The sequence below is a fragment of the Monodon monoceros genome, unplaced genomic scaffold (genome assembly GCF_005190385.1).
Source record: "Monodon monoceros isolate NGI ecotype Baffin Bay Population unplaced genomic scaffold, NGI_Narwhal_1 Super_Scaffold_22, whole genome shotgun sequence".
Lineage (NCBI taxonomy): Eukaryota > Metazoa > Chordata > Mammalia > Artiodactyla > Monodontidae > Monodon > Monodon monoceros.
This window is the reverse complement of record NW_021703779.1, coordinates 33,685,640-33,705,580: the sequence shown is the minus strand read 5'-3', so window position 1 is coordinate 33,705,580 and position 19,941 is coordinate 33,685,640. Positions and strand designations below refer to the sequence as shown.

General features: G+C 42.3%; 1 protein-coding gene across 1 annotated transcript in view; it reads left to right on the top strand.

The window, feature by feature from the left end:
- SRPX (sushi repeat containing protein X-linked) overlaps positions 1 to 18,550 on the top strand; it is a 99,866-nt gene extending 81,316 nt beyond the window's left edge. The window contains exons 9-10 of the mRNA XM_029240584.1: positions 5,856 to 5,977; positions 18,018 to 18,550. Of these exons, the coding sequence (XP_029096417.1) occupies positions 5,856 to 5,977; positions 18,018 to 18,201 (306 nt within the window). The 3' untranslated portion in view covers positions 18,202 to 18,550. The remainder of the gene's footprint in view (positions 1 to 5,855; positions 5,978 to 18,017) is intronic.
- Positions 18,551 to 19,941: the final 1,391 nt, after the last annotated feature.

The window sequence follows — 19,941 nt, the reverse complement described above, 5'->3', positions numbered from 1 at the left end:
TGTTTTGGATTTGTTTTTGTGGGTCTTTTTTCTTCTCTTCTTTTGTTCTATTCTCTTGTGATCTGTAGATTTTCAGTTTGTGGTTCCCATGAAGTTTTGATACAGCAGTCTATATATAAACAAGGTTGTTTTAAGTTGCTCCTCTTAATTTCAAATGCATTTCCAGTATCCTGCATTTGTGCTCTCCTCTTCTCACAATTGCTGGTTTTGATATATTTGTGTGTATGATTTCCTACCTTTACTGTATGCTTGCCTTTACCAGTGAGCTTTTCCATTTGTAATTTTCTTGTTTCTAATTGTGGCCTTTTCTTTTCTGCCTAGAGAAGTTCCTTTAGCATTTGTTGCAAACCTGGTCTGGTGGTGCTGAATTCTCGTAGCTTTTGCTTGTTTGTAAAGCTTTTGATTTCTCCAAATCTGAATGAGATCCATGCTGGGTAGAGTAATCTTGGTTGTAGGTTCTTCCCTTTCAGCACTTTAAATATATCATGCCACTCCCTTCTGGCCTGCAGAGTTTCTGTTGAAAAATCAGCTGATAACCTTATGGGGATTCCCTTGTATGTTATTTGTTGCTCTTCCCTTGTTGCTTTTAATGTTCTTTCTTTGTCTTTACTTTTTGTCAATTTGATTACCGTGTGTCTTGGCGTGTTCCTCCTTGCGTTTATCCTGCCTGGGACTCTCTTCACTTCCTGGACTTGGGTGACTGTTTCCTTTCCCATGTTAGGGAAGTTTTCAGCTATTATCTCCTTTCTTTTTTTTTTAAGAAGATGTTGGGGGTAGGAGTTTATTAATTAATTAATTTATTTTTGCTGTGTTGGGTCTTCGTTTCTGTGTGAGGGCTTTCTCTAGTTGTGGCAAGCGGGGGCCGCTCTTCATCGTGGTGCACAGGCCTCACTATCGCGGCCTCTCGTTGCGGAGCACAGGCTCCAGACGCACAGGCTCAGTAGTTGTGGCTCACAGGTCTAGTTGCTCCGCGGCATGTGGGATCCTCCCAGACCAGGGCTTGAACCTGTGTCCCCTGCATTAGCAGGCAGATTCTCAACCACTGCACCACCAGGGAAGCCCCAGCTGTTATCTCTTTAAATATTTTTCTCAGGTCCTTTCTCTCTCTCTTCTCCTTCTGGGACTTCAATAATGCGAATGTTGGAGCGTTTAATGTTTGGCCTGAGGTGTACCAGCACTGGAGCCTACAGCCTGTTGTGTGGGGCCAGGTCTTGATGAGAAAATGGCGTCCTCCATGAGGGCTCACGCCAATGAGTACATCCCAGAACTACTGCTACCAGTGTCTTTGTCCTCGCAGTGAGCCACAGCCGCCCCCTCCCGCCCCCACCTCTGCAGGAGACCCTGCAATACTAGCAGGTACATCTGGCCCAGTCTTTTATGAGGTCACTGCTTTTTCCCCTGTGTCCTGGTGAGCACGAGACCTCATGTGTGCCCTCCAAGAGTGGAGTTTCTGTTTCCCCCAGTCCTGTGGAATCCCTGTGATCAAACCCCACTGGCCTTCAAATCTAGATTCTCTGGGGGCTCCTCCTCCCATTGTCAGACCCCCCAGCTGGGGAGCCTGATGTGGGACTCAGAACTTTCACTCCTGTGGGAGAACTTCTGTTGTATAATTATTTTCCAGTTTGTGGTTCACCCATCCAGTGGGTATAGGATTTCATTGTGCCCCTCCTACCATCTTGTGGCTTTTTCTTTGTCTTTGGATGTAGGGTATCTTTTTGGGTAGGTTCCAGTGTTTTTTTTTTTTTTTTTAATTTATTTTTGCTGCGTTTGGTCTTCGTTGCTGCGTGTGGGCTTTCTCTAGTTGCAGGCAGGGGTTACTCTTCCCTGCGGTGCGCAGGCTTCTCATTGCAGTGGCTTCTCGTTGTGGAGCACAGGCTTTAGTAGTTGCGGCATGTGGGCTCAGTAGTTGTAGCTCATGGGCTCTAGAGCACAGGCTCCATAGTTGTGGCACACGGTCTTAGTTGCTCTGTGGCATGTGGGATCTTCCCAGACCAGGGCTTGAACCCCTGTCCCCTGCATTGGCAGGCAGATTCTTAACCACTGCGCCACCAGCGAAGTCCCTCCAGCATATTTTTTGTTGATGGTTGCTCAGTAGTTAGTTGAGATTTTGGTGTTTTTGTAAGAAGGGGTGAGCTCATGTTCCCCTACTCTGCCATCTTGTCTCCATTGACCATGTTTGTTTTGTAACTTTTAAACTAGAGCTGTAAGTGAATTACATACCACTATTACCATATTACAGAATCCAAGTTTGACTATATTTTCCATAGCAGTGAGTTTCACACTGCCTTACGTTTTTATGATGTTAATTGTCATCCTTTTATATTTAGCCCTCAGTATCTGCAGGGAACTGGTTGCAAGGCTTGCTGGGGACACCAAAATCTGTGGATGCTCAGGTCCCATTGTCAGCCCTCTGTATCTGTGGGTTCCACATCCAAGGATCCTGCAGTTGTACACATAGTACGTGGTCCACGGTTGGTTGAATTTGTGGATGCAGAACCCGTGGATATGGAGGGCTGACTGTACTTCCACTCCAAGAACTTCCTATAACGTTTCTCTTAAAGCATGTCTAGTGATGATGAATTTTCTCAGCTTTCGTTATTTAGAGAAAGTATTTATCCCTCCTTTATTTCTGAAGGGGAGCTTCACTGGGTGTAGAATTTCTTGGTTGACAGTTTTCCCCCCAATATTTTTTTTTAAGATTTTTTTTCATGTGCACCATTTTTAAAGTCTTTATTGAATTTGTTACAATATTGCTTCTGTTTTATGTTTTGGTTTTATGGCTGTGAGGTATGCGGAATCTTAGCTCCCCAACCAGGGATCGAACCCACACCCCCTGCATTGGAAGGCAAAGTCTTAACCACTGGACTGCCAGGGAAGTCCCCCTCCCCACCCCCCGAGTATTTTGAATATGTCCTACCATTCTCCTCTAGTCTGAAAAATTTCCATTACGAAATCCTCTCATAGTCTTATGGTGGTTTCCTTGTATGTAACTTCTCTCTTTTCTCTTGCTGCTTTTAAAATTCTTTGACTTTGACTTTTGAAAATTTAATTACAATACGTCCTGGTGTAGCCCTATTTGGGTTCAACCTATTTGGGATCCTTTGGGCCTTTTAGATCTGGATATCTAGTTCTCTCCCCAGTTTTGGGAAGTTTTCAGCCATTATTGACTTAAATACACTTTTTGTCCCTTTTCTCCTTCTGGAATTCCAAAAATTCGAATATTTTTCTTTGTGTACCATAAGTCCCTTAGGCTCCCTTCCATCTTGTTTCATTATTTTTCCTTTTTGTTCCTCTGACTGGATAATTTCAAATGGCCTGTTTTCAAGGATTTGATTCTTCTGCATGGTTGAGTCTGCTTTTGAAGCTCTCTCTTTTTTTCTTCTTAATTTATTTCAGGCTGCATTGGGTCTTTGTTGCTGTGCGCAGACTTTCTCTAGCTGTGGCGAGTGGGGGCTACTCTTCGATGTGGTGCGAGGGCTTCTCATCACAGTGGCTTCTCTTTGTTGGGGAGCACGGGCTGTAGGTGCGCGGGCTTCAATAGTTGTGGCACACGGGCTTCAGTAGTTGTGGCTCGCGGGCTCTAGAGCACAGGCTCAATAGTTGTGGCTCATGGGCTTAGTTGCTCCACGGCATGTGGGATCTTCCTGGACCAGGGCTCGAACCTATGTCCCCTGCATTGGCAGGCAGATTCTCAACCACTGCACCACCAGGGAAGTCTGAAGCTCTCTATTGAATTCTTTGGTTCAGTTATTCTATTCTTCAGCTCTGTGATTTTTTTCATGGTTTATATTTCTTTGTTGAACTCATTTTGTTTACTTCTCTAATTTCATTTAGTTGTCTGTTCTTGTAGCTCACGAAACCTCTTGAAGACGATTATTCTGAATTCTTTGAAACTTCATAGCTCTCCATTTCCTTAGGGTCAATTATTGGCCCTTTATTACTTACCTTTGGTGGTATCATACATACCTGCTTTTTCATGATCCTTGATTCTTTATACCAGAGTCTGTTCATTTGAATAAGTGATCTCTTTTTCCAGACTTTCAGGTTTACTTTGGCAGAGACAATTCTTCACCAGTCAGCTCTGTTTAGGTTTCTGGACATGTCTGCTGGTAACATCCTTGGGCAGGTGGAGCCCGTTATTAGGGTCAGTTTGGTCAAGGCATCTGTTTGAGCTCTGAGGTTAGCGGTGGGGGCGTGCCACTGGCTGAGAGCAGCTGGATAGGACTGCTATCTTGGTTCCCTGCCCAAATGCAGCTGTAGGATGGGATTCATGACTGTCTGGATTCTGGTCAGGCTTACTAAATGCTTTGTACTGGGTACTGCTATACCCAGCAGTAGGTGGGGCTATGAATTAGCTTCCCTGCCCTGGCAAAGCAGCAGGACAGGACCCAGGGCCTGCGTGGCTCATTGTCTGGGGACTCAAATCAGGCAAGAGTGTGCACTGAATATTTTGGTTAGGTGAGACCACCAGTTTTCCTTTGCAAGCAGAGAAAGCCATGGGCTGTACTCTATTCAAGCGCCACCGTAAGCATGGCTGTTAGATGGGCGATGCAGCTTCCCGTGTGTTAGGGTTAGGTTCCTTGGTCAGGTGGTCTGAAGGTATAGTATTCAGTAATAAGTGAGGTTGTGACTCAGTTTCCCTTCCTGGGCACAGCAGGAAAAACACCTCAAATGCCACTAATGCTCTTTGTTGGTGGCCTTGAGTCAAGCCAACTCATGCTGCAAGTTCCCTGGCTGAACAGGGCCAGTTTGTTTGCCCTGGCAGCCATCAGCTCTGCCCACCCTCCTCTCAGCTTAAGAGTTGCTGGGTTACACAGCTTCCAGGTGTTCTCACAAACCCTTCCTATCAGATGCGGGCCACACTCCACAGTGCCTAGGGCTATAACTTGGGCTCCTGCCTGGGTGGCACTGGGAGGGCCCACTTCAGGTAGCTCTCAAATTTTCCCAAACAGGCTTTCTGGTCTGGAAGGGCCAGGAGCCTCAGTCTGTAGTGGGTGGGACCATGTATCACCTCCCCTGCCTGGGTGTAACAGGGAAAATCTCTAGAGGGAGAACACAAAGATGGCATCCCTGGCCTATGTTCCCCGAGGGCCTCTCTATAGGCCTCTAGATGTATGCCAAGCCTGAAGCCTGCCCTTAAGGTTGATGATCCAGGACAAAAAATGAGGCCTCTTCCACAGAAACTGGGGGTGTGTTTCAGTCTGCTGTCTGTGCAATGTCCCAGGGGTGGTAGCCCACCAAGAACTGTTAGAGTCGCATGGGACCCAGGAATTCCAGCCCCTCTGGTCACCAGAGCCAGGCCATCAAGGGCTCTCCCTGGGTGGCAACTGCCAAGGCCAGGTCACCAGATGTAAAAATCCAGGGCATCAGATGAGGGTTGGAATCACTTATCCTTATTTCTTCACCATGCTCATGTTGCGGGGGGGTTCGCGAAGGCGGGTGTGAGGGGTGAAAACAAGGGCAGATACTGGGACACTGGAAATATTCTTTTGTCCTTGCAAAGACAAATTAGAATCCTCTGGGGGTGGTCTTGGACACTTTTTAGGAAATTTGGCTCATGCAAAGTCTCAGCCCATCTGGAAATACATACATTGCCATTTTGCTTAGGTTTTCAAAATCTCATTGCCAAGCCATTTCTGAATGATTCCTCTAGGAAGGTATTTAGGTTTTATAGCCACTAGTTGAACTCGAATTTCTCAGCTACCTTCAGGACAGTTTGGAGTGGGCAAACAAACTTCCCCAAACAGAACAATGCTGCTCCTGTGGGTCTGTAGTTTGACATGGAATTTTCTTTAGCCATGCTCACACCTCCCCGCTTGGGGTTTTTTTGTTTGTTTATTTTTTTTTTTTTCCAGCAAGCACAATGTGGCCTGGATCTTCGACACATCACCGTAGTGGAGCTGGTAGGCGTGTTCCCGACCCTCATCGGCAGGATAGGAGCAAAGATTATGCCTCCAGCCCTAGCTCTGCAGCTCAGGTAGGGGGAAGTTCTGTTCTTAAGTGTTATTACCTATAAAAGTGCTTTTCTCTGATCAGGTTCCCTGATTTCTCTCTATTCATTCTTGATTCCAGGCAACCTTCAACCTTTAATTACTTTTATTCTGGGAGTATTATAACAATATTAATTGGCATGTGGCTCCTTGTCCAAATACATGATGCAGTGGGTAATTACCAGGGTTCCTTCCCCTTCCAGGTGTTTTTGCTTTGTCTTTGTTTTTTTTTCCCTTGGTGGGAGTGGGACGGGAAGGGGACAGAATGCAAAAAGGACTTAAGCAATCCTTGGTCTTCTTAAGAGGGCAGGCCTCCAATTTAGCCTTTCCAGGCTTGGCCTCTTTTTCCCCCATGCTTCCAGGGCACTTGTCCATAGTCCCATTTTAACAACTTTTGGTAACACTTAAAAAGCCAGAATCATGGTGTTCAGACTCTGAGTAATGGTGCATTAAAAAAGCAGAATTCAACAGCCAAAAGGTAATTTCAGAGCAACCCCAAAATTTTTTTTTTTTTTTTTGTACGGTATGCGGGCTTCTCACTGTTGTGGCCTCTCCCGTTGCGGAGCACAGGCTCCGGACACGCAGGCTCAGCGGCCATGGCTCACGGGCGCAGCCGCTCCGCGGCATGTGGGATCTTCCCGGACTGGGGCACTAACCCGCGTCCCCTGCATCAGCAGGTGGACTCTCAACCACTGCGCCACCAGGGAAGCCCATAGTCTTTGTTTTAAAGTCTATTTTGTCTGATATAAGAACAGTGATCCAGCTTACTTTTGGTTTCCATTTGCATAGAATATATTTTTCCATTACTTCACTTTGTGTGTATCTTTACATCTGACGTGAGTCCCTTGTAGGCAGCATATAGATAGGTGTTTGTTTTTTCCTTATCCATTCAGCTACTCTTTCTTTTGATTAGAGAATTTAGTCCACTTAAATTATTGATAGGTAGATACTTACAGCCATCTTGTTAATTGTTTTTTGGCTGTTTTATAGGTCCTCTGTTACATTCTTCTCTATTCTCTTCCTGTGTGATTTGATGAATTTAGTGGTATGCTTAGATTCCTTTCTCATTATCTTTTGTGTATCTATTATAGGTTTCTGGTTTGTGGTCACCATGAAGCTTACATTTAACTTATCAACTTAAAATGGACCATTATAAATATAACAACTTAAGTTTGAAGGCATTCTAAAGCTCCACACACGTTTTGTTTTTGATGTCACATTTTATATCTTTTAATCCTGTGTATCCATCCCTTAAGCAGTTATTGTAGTTATTTTACCACTTTTGTCTTTTAACCTTTATATTAGCTTTATAAATCCACTACTTTTACTCATATATCTACCTTTAAAATTAAAAATCTTTTTATTTTAACCATTTTTAAATTGAAGTAGTGAACTGACAATTTTGTTAGTTTGAGGTGTACAACAAAGTCATACAGTTATACACATATATATGTATTTTTCAGATTCTTTTCCATTATAGGTTATTATGAGATATTGAATATGGTACCCTGTGCTGTACAGTAGGTCCTTGTTGTTTCTATCTATTTTATATATAGTAGTGTGTATGTGTTGATCCAAAACTCCTAATTTCTTTGCCTCCTTCCCACCCCCTACTATCCCCTTTGGTAACCATAAGCTTGTTTTATACGTCTGTGAGTCTATTTCTCTTTTGTAAAAATAAGTTCATTTATATCATTTTTTAAGATTCTACATATAAGTGATGTCATATGATATTTGTCCACCTTTGTCTTTCTTCACTTAATATGATAATTTCTAAGTCCATCCATGTTGCTGCAAATGGCATTATTTCATTCTTCTTTATGGCCGAGTAATATTCCATTGTATACGTGTACCACATCTTCTTTATCCATTTATCTGTCAATGGACACTTAGGTTGCTTCCATGTCTTGGCTATTGTAAATAGTGCTGCTTTTTACACTGGGGTGCATGCATGTTTTTTTTTTTTGTTTTATTGGAATAGAGTTGATTTACAATGTCATGTTAGTTTCAGGTGTACAGTAAACGGATTCACTTATACATATCCATATAGTCATTCTTCTTAAGATTCTTTTCTCATAGAGGTTATCTCAGAATATTGAGTAGAGTTCCCTGCATTATACAGTAGGTCCTTGTTGATTATATATTTTATATATAGGAGTGTGTATATATTGATCCCAAGCTCCTGATTTATCCCTCCCCCCCCACACTTCGCCTTTGGTAACAATAAGTTTGTTTCCAATATCTGTAAGTCTGTTTCACTTGTAAATAAGTTCATTTGTATCATTTTTTTAAAAATTAGATTCCACATGAGTGATATCATATGATATTTGTCTTTCTGTCTGACTTCACTTAGTATAATAATCTGTAGGTCCATCCATGTTGCTGCAAATGGCATTATTTCATTCTTTTTTATGGCTGAGTAATATTCCATTGTATATATGTACCACATCTTCTTTATCCATTCCTCTGTTCATGGACACTTAGGTTGTTTCCATGTCTTGGCTATTGTAAATAGTGCTGCAGTGAACATTGGGGCGCATGCATCTTTTTGAATTATGGTTTCCTCTGGGTATATGCCCAGGAGTGGGATTGCTGGGTCATATGGTAGTTCTGTTTTTAGCTTTTTAAGGAACTTCCATATTGTTCTCCATAGTGGCTGTACCAGTTTACATTCCCACCAACAGTGCAAGAGAGTTCCCTTTTCTCTACACCCTCTCCAGCATTTATTGTTCGTAGATTTTTGATGATGGCCTTTTTGACTGGTGTGAGGTGGTATCTCAATGTAGTTTTGATTTGCACTTCTCTGATAATTAGTGATGGTGATTATCTTTTCAGGTACTTTTTGGCCATTTGTATGTTTCTTTGGAGAAATGTCTATTTAGATCTTCTGCCCATTTTTTGATTGAGCTGTTTGGGTTTTTTTGATATAGAGCTTCATGAGATATTTGTATATTTTGGAAGTTAAGCCCCTGTTGGTCACTTCTTTTGCAAATATTTTCTCCCATTCTGTGGGTTGTCTTTTCATTTTGTTTATGGTTTCCTTTGCTGTGCAGAAACTTTTAAGTTTAATTAGGTCCCATTCGTTTTTGTTTTTATTCTCATTACTCTAGGAGGTGGATCATAAAAGATATTGCTGTGATTTATGTCAAAGAGTGAGTGTTCTACCTATATGTTAGTCTAAGAGTTTTAAAGTGTCTGGCCTTACATTTAGGTCTTTGATCCATTTTGAGTTTATTTCTGTGTATGGTGTTACAGAATGTTCTAATTTCATTCTCTTGCATGTGGCTGACCAGTTTTCCCACCACCACTGTTGAAGAGACTGTATTTTCTCTATTGTATATTCTCGCCTCCTTTGTCATATATTAACTGACCACAGGTGCATGGGTTTATCTCTGGGCTCTCTATCCTGTTCCATTGATCTATATTTCTGTTTTTGTGCCAGTACCATACTGTTTTGATGACCGTAGCTTTATATTGTAGTCTGAAGTCAGGGAGCCTGACTCCTCCAGCTCTGTTTTTCTTTCTCAAGATTGCTTTGGCTATTCGAGGTCTTTTATGTCTCCATACAAATTTTAAGATTTTTTTTGGTTCTAATTCTGTGAAAAATGCCACTGGTAATTTGATAGGGATTGCATTGAATCTGTAGATTGCCTTGGGTAGTACAGTCATTTTGACAATATCGATTCTTCTAATCCAAGAACATGGTATATCCTTCCATCCATTTGTGTCATCTTCGGTTTCTTTCATCAGCGTCTTAAGTTTTCGGAGTACAGGTCTATTTATTCCTAGATATTTTATTCTTCTTGATGTGATGGTAAATGGGATTGTTATCTTAATTTGTCTTTCTGATCCTTCGTTGTTAGTGTATAGGGATGTAAGAGATTTCTGTGTATTCAGTATCCTGCAACTTTACTGAATTCATTGATGAGCTCTAGTAGTTTTCTGGTAGAATCTTTAGGATTCTCTGTGTATATATCATGTCATCTGCAAATAGTGACAGTTTTACTTCTTCTTTTCCAGTTTGGACACCTTGTATTTCTTCTCTGATTGTTGTGGCTAGGACTTCCAAAACTGTTGAATAAAAGTGGTGACAGTACACATCCTTGTCTTGTTCCTGACCTTAGAGGAAATGTTTTCAGCTTTCCACTGTTGAGAATGATGTTAAGTGTACGTTTGTCGTATATGGCCTTTTATAATGTTGAAGTGTGTTTCCTCTGTGCCCCCTTTCTGGAGAGATTTTATCATAAATGGGTGTTGAATTTTGTCAAAAGCTTTTTCTGCATCTATTGAGGCGATCATATGGTTTTTATTTTTGAGTTTGTCAGTGTGGTGTATCACACTGATTTGCAGATGTGAAAGAATCCTTGCATCCCTGAGATAAACCCCACTTGATCATGGTGTATGACCATTTTAATGTATTGTTGGATTCAGCTTGCTAGTATTTTGTTGATAATTTTTCCGTCCATGTTCATCAGTGATACTGGCTTGTAACTTTCTTTTTCTGTGGTATCTTTGTCTAGTTTTAGTATCAGGGTGATGGTGGCCTCATAGAATGGGCTTGGGAGTGTTCCTTCCTCTGCAATTTTTGGAATAGTTTCAGAAGAATAGGTGACAGAATTCGCCTGTGAAGCCATCTGGTCCTGGACTTTTGTTTGGAAGTTTTTAAATCACTGTTTCGATTTCAGTACTTGTGATTGCTCTATTCGTATTCTCTATTTCTTCTTGGTTCAGTCTTGGAAGGTTGTACCTTTCTAAGAAATTGTCCATTTCTTCTAGGTTGTCCATTTTATTGGCATATAGTTGCTTGTAGTAGTCTCCTATGATCCTTTGTATTTCTGTGGTGTCCATTGTAACTTCTCCATTTTCATTTCTAATTTTATTGATTCCAGTCCTCTCGCTTTTGTCCTTCATGAGTTTTGCTAAAGGTTTATCAATTTTGTTTATGTTTTCGAAGAGTCAGCTTTTTAGTTTTATCTTTTCTATTGTTTTCTTCATCTCTATTTCATTGATTTCTGCTCTGATCTTTCTTTCCTTCTACTAATTTTGGGTTTTGTTTGTTCTTCTTCTTCTAGTTGCTTTAGTCTCTTAGACTGTCCTTATTTCTTTTCATTTTTTATTCTGTTCCATGACAGTGATTTCCACCATTCTGTCTTCCAGCTCACTTATTCGTTCTTCTGCCTCAATTATTCTGCTATTGATTTCTTCTAGTGTATTTTTCATTCCAGTTATTGTATTGTTCATCGGTTTGTTCTTTAAATCTTCTAGCTCTTTGTTAAACATCTCTTGTATCTTCTTGATCTGTGCCTCCATTCTTTTTCCGAGATCTTGGATCATCTTTACTATCATTTTCTTTTTCAGGTAGGTTGCCAATCTACAGTTATTTACTTGTTCTTGTGGGCTTTTATCTTGTTCCTGCGTCTGGAACATTTCTCTGCCATCTCATTTTTTATAACTTTCTGTGTTTGTGGTCTCCTTTCCACTGGCTGCAGGATCGTAGCTCCGTTTTGCTTCTGGTGCCTGCTCCCTTTGCTTCTGGTGGGCGAGTTTGGTCCTGGGGCTTATACAGGCTTCCTGCTGTGAGGGACTGGTGCCTGCACACTGCGGGGTGGGGAGCTGGGTCTTGTCCCTCTGTGGGGCAGAGCCATGTCAAGGGGTGTGTTTATTGGTGGCTGTTGGCTGAGGACTTTAGGCAGCCTCTCTGCTGACGGGTAGCACTGTATTCCCCCTCTGCTGGTTTGTTTGGCCTGAGGCGTCCCAGCACTGGAGCCTGAAGGCTGTTGAGAGGGGCCAGGTCCTGATGCCAAAATTGCGGCCTCTAGGAGAGCTCATTCTGACAGTATTCTCTGGAGCCTCTGCCACCAGTATCCTTGGTCCCCCCCCCGCCCCCGCAGTGAGCCACAGCCGATTCCTGCCTCCCCAGGAGACCCTCCAAGACTTGTAGGTAGGTACAGCCCAGGCTTATATGGAGTTCCTGCTTTCTGCTGGGTCGCAGTGTACGTGAAACATTGTGTGTGCCCTCCAAGGGTGGAGTCTGTTTTCCCCAGTCCTGTGGAGCTACTGCACTCAAGCCCCACTGGCCTTCAAAGCCAAATGCACTGGGGCTTCCTCCTCCTGATGTCAGACCCTCAAGCTGGGGAGCCTGATGTAGGGCTCGGGACTCACGTTTTTTTTGGAGAAACTCTGCAATATAATTATTTTCCAGTTTGTGGGTCACCCACCTGGCGGGTATGGGATTTGATTATGTCACAAAACCACCCCTGTTACTGTTCAGTTGTCATTTCTTCATTGTCTTTGAATGTAAAATATCTTTTTTGGTAGGTTCCAGTGTTTTTTTGTTGATGGTTGTTCAGCAGTTGTGATTTTGGTGTTTTCATGAGATGAGGTGAGCTTAAAGTTTTCTCCGGAGTTATGCCTAGGAGTGGGATTGTAAGATCATATGGTAACTCTATTTTTAGCTTTTTACGGAACGTCTGTACTGTTTTACATAGCGGCTGCACCGATTTACATTCCCACCAACAGTGTAGCAGGGTTCCTTTTTCTCCATACCCTCTCCAGCATTTATTATTTGTAGACTTTTTTTTGAGAAAATAATATTCATATTTATTTTACTTAGTATAACTGGAGAATACCGGCCATTATCATTTGCATTTCTTCATACTGTTCATCTTCAATACATTTGATATTTTAAGAACTTTGCTAAGTCATGGCCTAAGAGTTTTACAGATTACAAGGTACAATTGACATACAATGAACTGTACATACTTAAAGCATAGTGTGATAAGATTTGACATATGTATACACCCATAAAACCACCGCCACAATTAGAGAATGAATGGGTCTACACTTTCCCCCAAATTTGTAGACTTTTCTTTAATATAAATTTATTTATTTATGTATTTATTTTTGGCTGTGTTGGGTCTTCGTTTCTGTGCGAGGGCTTTCTCTAGTTGCGGCGAGCGGGGGCCACTCTTCATCGCGGTGCGCGGGCCTCTCACTATCGCGGCCTCTCCTGTTGCGGAGCACAGGCTCCAGACACACAGGCTCAGTAGTTATGGCTCACGGGCCCAGTTGCTCCACGGCATGTGGGATCTTTCCAGACCAGGGCTCGAACCTGTGTCCCCTGCATTGGCAGGCAGATTCTCAACCACTGTGCCACCAGGGAAGCCCTGTAGACTTTTTGATGATGGCTATTCTGACTGGTGTGAGAACTCCTTTGTAGATTTGATTTGCATTTCTCTAGTAATCAGCGATCCTGATCATCTTTTCATGTGTCTGTTGGCCATCTGTATGTCTTCTTTGGAGAACTGTCTACTTAGGTATCCTGCCCATTGGGTAGGGATATTGGGTTGTCTTTTTTGATAATGTGTTGTATGAGGTGTTTGTATATTTTGGATATCAACCTTTCATCACGTTGTTTGTAAATATTTTCCCCCAGTCCATAAGTTGTCTTTTCATTTTGTTTGCAGTTTTCATTGCTGTGCAAAAGGTTTTAAGTTTAATTAGGTCCTATTTGGTTATGTTTATTTCCATTACTCTAGGAGACAAATCCAAAAACGTATTGCTGTGATTTATGTCACAGTGTTTTCCCTAGGAGTATTCTCCCTAGTGTTCTCCTCTAGGAGTTTTATAGGATTTGTTCTTACCTTTCAGTCTTTAATCCATTTTATTTTTGTATATGGTGTTAGAAAATGTTCTAATTTTCCTGTCTTACGTGTAGCAGTACAGTTTTCCCAGCACCATTTATTGAAGAGCCTGTCTTTGCTCCACTGTATATTCTTGCCTCCTTTATCATAGTATACCTACCTTTTAACAGTGAGATTTATACTGTGATATTTTTTCTTATGACTAATGAGTGCCCTTTTCAGCTTAAAGAAGTCCCTTTAACATTTCTTATAAGGCTGGTTTATTGGTGGCCTTCCCCTTAGCGTTTGCTTCTCTAGAAAACTCTTCATCTCTCCAATTCTGAATGATTTTGTTGGGTAGTATAATATATTCTTGGTTGTAAGCTTTTATCTTTCAGGAGAATAAATGGTTTCACTCCCTCTGGCCTGCTACGTTTCTGCTGAAAAATCTGACATTTTTATGGGATTCTCTTGTATGTAACATGCTGTTTTTTCTCGTTAGATTCTCTCCATGACTTTAAGCTTTTTATATTTTAATTATAATGTGTCTTGGTATGGGTTTGTTTAGGTTCCTCTTTTTTGGAACTCTCTTGGCTTCCTGGATCTGTGTTTTTCTCCCCAGGTTAGGGAAGGTTTCAGCTGTTCCTTATTAAAATAAGTTTTCTGCTGCTTTGTCTGTTCTCCTGCTAGGATCCCTATACTGTGAACGTCAGTGTGCTTGATAGCGTCCCATAAATCTCTCGAGTTATCTTAATGAAAAAACAAATTCTTTTTTCTTTTAGTCCTCTGGGTGAGTTCCACTGCCTTGTCTTTGAGTTTGCCAGTACTTTCCACTGCTTCACCTGCCCTTGAACCCCTCTAGTGTATTTTTCACTATAGTTGCTGTATTCTTCAGCTCTGTGACTTCTCTTTGGTACTTTTTAATATTTTCTATCTCTTTGAAGTTCACCATGTTCACCCATTCTTCTGAGTTTGGTGAGCATCTTTATAACCATTACTTTTAACTCTTTATCAGGTAAATTACCTATCTTTGTTTCATTAAGTTTTTTTCCTGAGGTTTTTCTGTTCTTTCATCTCCTTTTCCATTATAGGTCACTACAAGATATTCAATATAGTTCCTTGCGCTATACAGTAGGTCCCTTTTTATCTATTTTACTTGCTATGCATTTATTTTGCTGCGAGTGAATTGGTAATAGAAAGACACCTCATTGCATTAGGAATTGTAATTAACTATTCCTTGACTGTCATATCCTGGAGCTTGAGGTTGGCTTAGCATGGTTGCATTGTTTGGAAAGAGTTGGTGGACTTGTAGACCCAGGGCCAGTTTCATGGGTGTGTGACCTGTGCAAGCACACAGGTCCCACACTGAAAAGGGTCTTGTGTTTGGTTTAGTGGTGTGCTGTCACCATCTTGACCTTTTTTTTTGGGGGGGGGGCTTGAATTTTGGCCTGAGTTTTTATTTAGCTTAAGTTTTTTTTGACAATCGCCTTATCTTTTTACATTTTAATTTTATTGGAGTATAGTTGATTTACAATGTTATGTTTCAGGTGTACAGCAAAGTGATTCAGTTTTATATATATATATATATATGTGTGTGTGTGTGTGTGTGTGTATATATACATATATACATTCTTTTTTAGATTCTTCTCTCATAGAGGTTATCAGAGAATATTGAGTAGAGTTCCCTGTGCTATACAGTAGGTCCATGTTGGTTATCTTACATGTTTATCTATTTTATGTATAGAAGAACACATTCATGTGTTTCTTCATTTTACTTGGCTCTCTGTTGGTTTCTATGCATTAGAATATGCAACAGCCACTTCTGGTCTTGAAGGAGTGGCCTCAGGTAGGAGATGAAACTTATTATTCAACACTGCCCTAACTCTTGTCTCTCAGACCTTTGTGATTGTCAACATAGCTTATTTTATTTTTAATAGCTCCCAGAGTTTCAGGGTGCGCCAAGACCTGTTAGTGCTCCAATGGAGAGGATTAGTCAGCACCTAGATTCAGGCTGATTGGAAGGCAGACCCTCAGGCAGCAGCTTAGCAAGTAGATGCAGTCCTGAGGGTCTGCAAGCATAAGGCCTGTTGGCCACTGGAGCCAGGCAAGAGAGAGAGAGATGTATAAGGTGCTGCTGGATTTAGCAAGGCAGGAGGAATGCAAGAAGATGTCTCTGCTAGATGGAACGTAAAGGTGGCAACCTGCTGGAAAAGAAGAGATAAGAGATGGTTTCTGCTGGCTTTAGCAAGGTGGAGGGAGAGTTTGAAAAACTGCTTCCACTGGCACATCCCTGCCCCACTCTGATGCTTTAAGGTTATTAAATGAGCCTATTCACATAAAGTGTGGGTACTTTTCAAACGGATGCTTCTGCACTGTGTCTTGGGGTGTTTCTGAGTTTGCGACAGCCCAGCAGATCTTGTGGGTGTGAGCCCCGTTGGTTTTCAAAGTGAGATATTTTGGGGTTTGTCTCTCAGGCGTGGGTCTTAAAAGCTGGAGTGCCTGATGTGGGATTGGAGCCCTTTGCTCCTCAGGGAGAAACTCCAGGTTTCCAGTTCCCTCCACATGGGTGGGGGCAGTGACTGGGGCTGGATGTATTGCTAGGTTTTTGGACAGGGTTGTGTCTCAGCCTCTTCTACCCACTTCGGTGTGATTTCCTTCTCACTTGCCTGATATGCAAGAGTCCTAGTTTTTCGCTTTCTGGCAGAGAACATTGTTCCATATGTAGTTGTAGATTTGGTGTGTCCATGGGAGGAGGAGGGTTGTATTTTTTTTTGTCTAGTTCTCTAGAAGATTCTCCAGGAGTTCATTTCAGTCTGACATTTGTGTAACTCTGAACTGTGGCTGGTACCACTCCTCATCCATCGGGTGTCTATCCATCCCCCGAATTTCTGTGGTCTCTTAGCCATGGTGGATGCATTTCTGTACCTGTTGGTAGCCTGCTGCCCTGACCACTCATCTCCTCTCATGGCAGTTTTCCCTCATTAATATTTTGTTAGGGCACAAGGCTCACAGGAGGAATGCGTGTGGTAGATGGTGGCACCAATGGGGGGGGGGGTTTCTATCCTGACTTAAGTACTGGACCACCCCATGCTCCAGGTCCTTTCCCACAGGTTCCAGCCACCACAAGGTTGCATAGCCTTTTTTCCCCTCCAGACTTTCCTATTTCTCTGTTTTCCTGGGTCACCCCTGCCCTAGGACTTCCCCCTCCTCCCCCTGCCTCCAAACTCTAAATATTCCTCTTCTTAAAGAGGCAGAGAAGATTAGTTCTCCATTCTCACCTCACTTTCATGCTTTACGTTTACATGTTCAAAAACTCATTAATGCACTTCTTGAGGTCCCCCTCTTCTTACCACAAGAAACCAGTGCAGACACTGTAACGCTTTTATCTCTACTCACTAGAAGTGGATTAGCAATTTAGTTTCCCACTGGGATGAGATAGAAAGTATTCCCATCTTCCTTGAAAGTCCCTCATAAAAGGCATAAGAAAGTGTCTTCTCCAGATTTTGTTGCTCAGTTTAGCTGAGTGTGCTCTTTTTTCCCTTGGGCTCATCTCATCTGTTTGCTTTCTCTGGCTTTTTTCATCTAAACGTGGTACTGAAATACATTCTTTTTTACAGTTTTTTAATTCTAATGGGGGTAGAATAGAAAAAAAACAGGCCATTGAAATCACTTCAAATGCTTTTTGCAATTGAGGTATAAAAAAAATTCTAATTAACCAAGTCCTTCAGCCCAGGGTGAAGAGCCAGTTCGATTCCCTCTACGCAGTTGTGAGCTCGATGGGCCAGAGCTACAGTGTTTGGAACGTCATTTCAATCAGCTTCACCTAGGCCAGGGTTTCTCAACCTTGGCACTATTGACATTTGGGGCCTGATCATTCTTTCTTTGGTGGGGAGAGGGCTGGTCTGTGCATTGTAGGATGTTAGGCAGCAGCCCTGGCCTCCAACCACTAGAGGCCAGTAGCACACCCCCCTGCCATTGTGAACACCAAAACTTGTGTTGATAACCAGTGATAACCAATGACTCTAGTGGGTATGTGGTTGTGCAAACCTAGTCTGCGAATGGGGGTTGACTCCAGTTCAATACAGAAAAATTCTGTTAGCATTGTCATACATGCCTTGGAGCACCTATTGGTACATAGCACCACTGCAGGTCTAAAGTCTTCCTGGCCACTAGACTCTAAAGCCATGCTACTCAACCTGTCACGTGCACACCAGTCTTTGGTGGCTCTTACTCATCATATAGATTCTAATCCAGTAGGTTTGAGTAGCAAGGGTCTAAAGGGTAATTCAGTCCTTTGTGGTATTAAGCCTTTCTCTGCACACAGTGTCATCCTAGGACTCTAGTGGGTCCACCAGAGCCCTCGGGGAGCCAATTTTGACCTAGGCTTCTCTTTTCTTTGCCCTAGGCTGTTGCTGAGAATCCCACTCTACTCCTTCAGTATGGTGCTAGTGGATAAGCACGGCATGGACAGGGAGCGCTATGTCTCCCTGGTGACGCCTGTGGCCCTCTTCACCTTGATCGACACTTTCCCCTTGAGAAAAGAGGAGATGGTCCTGCAAGCTGAAATGGGCCAGACCTGCAACACCTGATGTGACGGGTCCTCTCTTGGCAGTTCCCCTTCTCTTTCTATATCCGTGCTATGCACACAGGAAGGCCTGGAAAATATCCTTGATGTACAGATTTTTATTTGTAATTTTTAAAGTCTATTTTATTATAAGCTTTCTTTGCACTTAAGATATTAACACTGCTTTTTGTACTTTGAAGTATTCCAAAAAATATGAATGATACTCTCTTAACTCCATCATGGCTGGTTAATTTGGTAGAGAAAATAGAACCTACAACCATACACATGCTTTCAATGCCTTTTCTACAGTGTGACACATCTCTATCTTGTTTTTTATATAAAACTTATTAATAAAATATTTGGGAGCAAATTTACTAAAACGCATTTTCTTTTTCAAGCACTAGCCATACTTGCTCACTGTGGTCATGGGTTTTAGGACTGTGATTCTTGGCGTTTGTTTTAGGAATGGAAAAATGAGTCTTGTCAGGAGGAGCTCAGTTGAGCTGGGAGAGCTGAACATGGAAGGGTCAGAGGAGCCAATTAAAGCAACAAGCCGAAAATGAAAGAGGTAAGAATTTAATCACTTACTGTGATGGTGTAACCAAGAAGCTAAAACTGGAAATTCCGTTGTATATTTCTCCATCTTCTGTTTTCTCCAGTGGACCAGTGCACCGGTTGAAGGTCACGTGGCTCACCAAAGACATGGGGTTGTTACACTGTTGCGGGACACCCAGCTGTGGCAGTTTGATGCACCCTGGGGTCATGGAAGGGCGAGGGTCTAGGAGTGGAAGAGTACTGGATACTGAATCAGTGGGGAAAAGTGTCTTCAGATTCCCCTCTTCCTCCTATAAGGTCCCAGCACAGGAACGTGAAGACCTCTGCCCAAGGCCTCAGAGACCTAAGAATAAACATCACGTGGGCTAGGAATGCAAATATGTGAAAGGACATGAACAGTCCTTGGCTACAGTTGCAGCCAGTGACTGTGATTCATTGACTGCATACCAGTCTGTTGGGAGAGCAGCTTTTCCTTATGAGACCTTCCAGGCGAAGCCTTTGTAACTGCCTAAGGTTGGGCCTGAAAAGTCATAGTTTTATAACCAGGAGTTGGACTCTTTCAGCTTTGCCAGCCAAACACTGAGGGGAAATTTCCACCTATTCCTGAACAAATAACAAAATCAATGATGGAAAGTCCAAATTCCAACAGGAAGGTTTAAAACTAGAAGCAGATTTGATACTTCTGAACGTTAGGCAGTGAATGCTCTCCTGTGAATAGGGTTATATTTCATTTACAAATACGTTTTTTCCCCACAAAGCACACTAGTAGGTGCTTTGACCTCTGTCTCCCTCAGATGTATCAGATAAAAGGTCACTGACATGGCTGGGAGAGGAATGTTAACCAATGACTAGTTTGTTTCAAAAGATCATTTGTCACACAATTAAGTAAACATATCAGCCCACATTAAAGCCTCCTGTCTGTGAAAAGCCAGCTTGTGCCCTTCGGCCCATAACCTGAAAGCTTCGAGCCTTGAGGACGAGCTTATGTTTAAGGACCTGCCCTGATTTCTTCAAACAAGTCTTCCTGATGAGCTTAGAATATTACAGACACTTTGCCTAATGAGGTACAGACTATCTGAAGAATAAGTGTACTGTGGTATTTAAAAAAAAAAAAACATATCCAGAGTCACGTCAGCATCATGGTAACATGAGCCTTTCCTTTTTTTCCTCCCCTCTAACATGTAAACAAAAGCGCCCCTGCACAGCACAC